Source organism: Nansenia antarctica, assembly GCF_963989245.1.
Source record: "Nansenia antarctica genome assembly, chromosome: 9".
Lineage (NCBI taxonomy): Eukaryota > Metazoa > Chordata > Actinopteri > Argentiniformes > Microstomatidae > Nansenia > Nansenia antarctica.
Genome location: NC_137679.1, coordinates 2,252,765 through 2,257,764, shown reverse-complemented (window position 1 = coordinate 2,257,764; position 5,000 = coordinate 2,252,765). Strand labels below are relative to the sequence as shown.

The following is a 5,000-nucleotide window of genomic DNA, read 5'->3' as shown; positions in this document are numbered from 1 at the left end:
AAAAAACAGGAAAAAAAAATTCGCTTTCTCATCATTTCTCAGCTATTTTGAGAGCCATCCACACCAAGCCGAGAAATTACTAAGACAATCCAGCATATTGTGTTGAGTTATGAAAGCACCATTAGACCGGTCAGCACCACTCAAGCGTCTCCAAAAGAATGATTGTGGGTTTGTAAGAAAAAATAATTCTGGCTGCTGTCTGTCATTTTTTCGCGCTTATGGTTTTTAATCAACTCAGATGGAGAGGCCGTCGAATTGTGGGGTAAGGGGGGTTCTGGAACCAGGAAAAGTACATGTGAAGAACTGTGATGTGAAGTGTTTTGGACCCTGCCCTCAGTAGTCAAGTTGTGAAAGAAAACCAGGGGGGATGGTGGATGTTATCATATGGGGACAATGTTAGCATCCCCACAGCGTCAGTGACTTCAGTGTCAGTGACTTGGTGGTAAATGTCATTGCATGTGTGCGTGCCCCCTCCCTCGCCCACAGTGTTTTACTCAACATGCGTTAAACTAAATGTTGAAATAGCAGTAATACCACGTTCATTGATACAATGACATAACCAGGAAAAGATTGACACATTGAACAACTGTGATGTGAAGTGTTCTGGACCCTGCCCTTACTGGTTAAACAAACCTACGTCAGACCTCCAGGTATTCCAGGTGTTCTGGTGAAGCAGACGGATGCTTTAGTAACACCTTACGACTTGACTTAGCGATAAGCAAGAGAATAGAAACCCTTACACAATACAAGCACACATGAACCTTGTAGTTTCCTGCTGTCTGAATGTGTGTGCGTGTGCGTGTGCGTGTGCGTGTGCGTGTGTGTGTGCGTGTGTGTGTGTGTGTGTGTGTGTGTGTGTGCATGTGTGTGTTGTGTCCATCACATCATGTATCATTGTTGGCTACAGATGAAGTTATTTTATACAGGTGTCATATAATCGGACAGTTGTAGATATGTGTGACATTCATTACATTCTGGAGGCTACACGTTTTGATTCAGCTCCTGTGTGAGTGTGTGTGTGTGTGTGTGTGTGTGTGTGTGTGTGCGTGTGTGTGTGTGTGTGTGTGTGTGTGCGTGTGTGTGTGCGTGCGTGTGTGTGTGTGTACTTGAGTTCGGCTTACAACAAGCTCTGATTATTTCCCGTTAACAAACAAAAGCGTGTCAGTGTACCTAGCCTCTAGAGATTTACAATCTAGTCCCACTCCTTCCCTAGAACAGTAACGTTCTATATTTAACTAATTCCCTTAGAATTATGAGGTCATAGAAGATTGACATGCAAACATAGATTCGACTGTCGCATTTAATGTTACAGAGAACTGCGGCCGCACCTCCCTTCCCAGGAAGCATGCATGGATTTGGTGCAGCCTATTGTGGGGTTAATGATAACACCCTACTGTGCTGTAGAAAGTCATCACACACCTTCACTTTTTCCACAATTTGTTGTGTTATTGACTCAATTTAAAATTGATTAAATAAAAATAAATGATGTCGTCAATCCACACACAATACCCCATAATGACCAAGTAGAAACACGTTTTTAGAACATTTCTGCAAATGTATTAAAAGTGAAACACAGAAATACCTCATGTGCATAAGTATTCATACCCTTTGCAATGACACTCTTAAAATGAGCTAAAATGCAAAATTAATGTCATCAACAAATCATTCAATAAGTTGAGTCCATCTTAACGCAAGGATTCAATTAATTCATGTAATTTTGGAATCAATATCTTTCTTAATAAATCTGTTTATATAGGGTCTCTGATTTGCATAGGAATCAACGACACACTGTGTGGATCAGGTCGCCATTACAGATTGAGCAGACGGAGAGGAACACAACTGCTCAAGAATGCGACCCTGAGGCCTGGGGAGACTTACGCAAATGTACACAGTTGAACGGTGGAGAGGAAACAGCAGTCGATACATTTTTTGTATATCTTTGCACTCGATCAAATTTCAGGACCCTCCTTTCATGACTTTTCCTAGATATGTGCGTTCTACCACCCAGTATCCTTACATTTTCAAAATCAGATCAGGATAAGCTAGTATAAAGATATTTTGCAGTTTTTCTGTGTAGGAAGCAGGCTAATTTACAAGCGGCCAACTAGTGGTCGTTGTGTGTAAATAGCAGCTTGAGCATTGTAAAGAGGGCGGCTCTTTTAGTAGGTAAAAAAGGCACGGCTGTTCTAGTATTAATCGCCTTATAAAAGCAACTGACTCACACATTGTATTGTGTAGATGTGGAACATACACTCCAAATATCTGTGATTGCTTCCTTGGGATGTTGAATTACTCACGAGTGAGAGCTTGCAGACTTGGACGTAGAGCTGTGTGACCTCCTGTTCTGTGACCGCGGCCTCCGTCCCCGTGCTGTGCTTGTAGCTGTGCAGGTAAGTGGTCAGCCAGTCTCTCTGCAGCTCACAGCTCGGGTACAGCGTGTAGTCCACATCACTGACACCTTGGATGAACCCCAAACAGATAAACACGAATGAGGAAGATGTTATTCACAACAGTATTGAGAGGAAAACAGACGAGAGACTAGAAAAAAACACACAACAAAAAAACAGCCTTATAGGGACACATTTCCCTTGTGCGAAACAGCTGAATATATACAAGCCATGCTCCGCAACAAGGTTATTTCCCATTTGTCTATTTGTCTATAATAGTTATTTTTGGGTAACTTTGCTCACTGTTTGTGAGTGTTTTTGCATAGTTCATTCTGCATATTTGTTCATGAGAAACACTGACGTCATGTATGATCTGACCCAAACAAGGACTGAAGGAGATGAGACCTACCTGCAAACTCATTGAAATGATTTCCTATGTCGAAGGCCTGGTAGTTATAATCGGCATACTCATAGTCGATGAACTTCACCATGCCTGAGAGAGAAGACAGCCAGTTAGGGGATAATGTATTAGTTTCTTTAGTGACATCTCCATAGGGATGTTCCTGGATTATTAATAATTAATTCTGAAAAGCCAGATAATTCAAAGAAACTTTAAGAATCTGTTATTTATGCCTGGCATACTTGTGAAACTGTAATTATCCAAGGACATCGGACAAGGCAAAGAATAGTTTAAGTATAAGAATTGGATTCACTCAGTTTTGGAAAAAGGTATTCAACATTTCTCAGCATTGGAAAAAGCTGACTGTTATGCAAGCAGTATCTTTTCAAAAATGTTGAAATGGGACAGGTTCTGCAATTTGACCGTTTCAAATAAGTTTTCTGTTTTCTGACAATCCTTTTCGAGTGTAACCCAAGGAAGACAAGAAAGAAATAGAGGTCCCTTAATTGAGTCTAAAACATAGCAATCTTATTGGCAGGCGGACAGACTTGCATCACATCGACAGAACCAATCCTATTTTACGCAATCATCTGTTCTAAAAACAAATCCAAGCCTCGTCGCCATTTACGGTTTACGTTTCCTCAGTTTGATCGAGTCTGTCAGTACTGCAACGTAGAGTTAATGTCAGCTTCTTGGTTGTTAGTCTCTGAGGCCTATTCACCCCTCACCCGTCCCTCCCCCACCCCTCACCCACCCCTCCCCCACCCCTCCCCCACCCCTCACCCGCCCCTCACCCGTCCCTCCCCCACCCCTCACCCGCCCCTCACCCGCCCCTCACCCGTCCCTCCCCCGCCCCTCACCCGCCCCTCACCCGTCCCTCCCCCACCCCTCCCCCACCCCTCACCCACCCTCTTTGTGGTTGTAGATGATGTTCTTGGTCAGGAGGTCGTTGTGACATAAGACAGTCGGCAGGTCCATCTGGGAGAGGTGTCTTTTCAGCGTCTCCATTTCCCGTGACAGCGTCTCCACGCTCGGCACGTCTGGCATTAGCGAGGGACTGAGAAAAGACAAAAGACACAGAGTTATGATTATGCATCTTGCATCTTGAATTATCAATCATATTGAAATGATAAATCCATCAAATAAAATTAAAAAAGGGAAGTGAAATATTACACAGCATCGCTGAGCAGTGGGTTCACAACATTTAAACAAATTCAAGATGCCCTCAGATAATTCACAGGGAGATATACTAACTAGAGCATACTAAATCCACATGTGACGCAGTCTGCAGTGAACAGTAATGCTGTATGCGGTTCATTTGGCCTTGCTGAATCGTGCAAGCCTGGTGATATGAAGGGTTTTTGTTCTCCAAGATTTCTGTCCGCATGTTTCAGATACTTGAACGACATCACAGTCGAGTTCAAGCCTGATTATGTATCGATAAATATCCTCTAAATATCCAACTACTAGACTTGTATTAATAACACACTAACAGAGAACTAGACTTATATTAATAACACACTAACAGAGAACTAGACTTATATTAATAACACACTAACAGAGAACTAGACTTATATTAATAACACACTAACAGAGAACTAGACTTGTATTAATAACACACTAACAGAGAACTAGACTTGTATTAATAACACACTAACAGAGAACTAGACTTATATTAATAACACACTAACAGAGAACTAGACTTATATTAATAACACACTACTGTACGATCATTTAACACATCTCTTGTTAGTCTAGTTTTCCGGCATTTTGCAACAAACCCAGTGTTCTGTTTCACATTATCTGACATTACACGGGGCCTTTTTTTTTTAAAGCTAGGAAGAAGATTATATTCCGGCCAATTTGCAAGACACATTTTCATGAACAAGGTCTGCGTACACAGACAGCACACAGAGTTGTTTACGCCCCACGCCTGCTCAGTGTATCATGGAGAGGTTATACATGCCTTCAGCTCACTATATCTTGTTTTTCCTTCGGTCTGATGACCCTATCTATCAGAGACAAGTCTTATTTCCTCCGACGTCAACGCAGACGCACCTGGGACTGCTGTGTAAGCATTGTGCTCTTCCAATTAATTTTTATGCTTACTTTAAATTGCAAAAAAAACAAGACAGTAATTTAAACACTGTTATACCTATTTACGCTAGGGAACAAACAGTTGTGCTGGTATTATACACAGTTGTCGAGGTTAT

At 41.9% G+C, this 5,000-nt stretch overlaps 1 protein-coding gene across 1 annotated transcript in view; it reads right to left on the bottom strand.

Moving 5' to 3' along the window:
• Positions 1 to 5,000, bottom strand: part of LOC308164992 (ethanolamine kinase 2) — a 43,809-nt gene that overhangs the window by 18,965 nt on the left and 19,844 nt on the right. Inside the window, 3 exon segments of the mRNA XM_080539080.1 lie at positions 2,298 to 2,458; positions 2,797 to 2,880; positions 3,696 to 3,844. Coding sequence (XP_080395206.1) covers positions 2,298 to 2,458; positions 2,797 to 2,880; positions 3,696 to 3,844 — 394 coding nt within the window.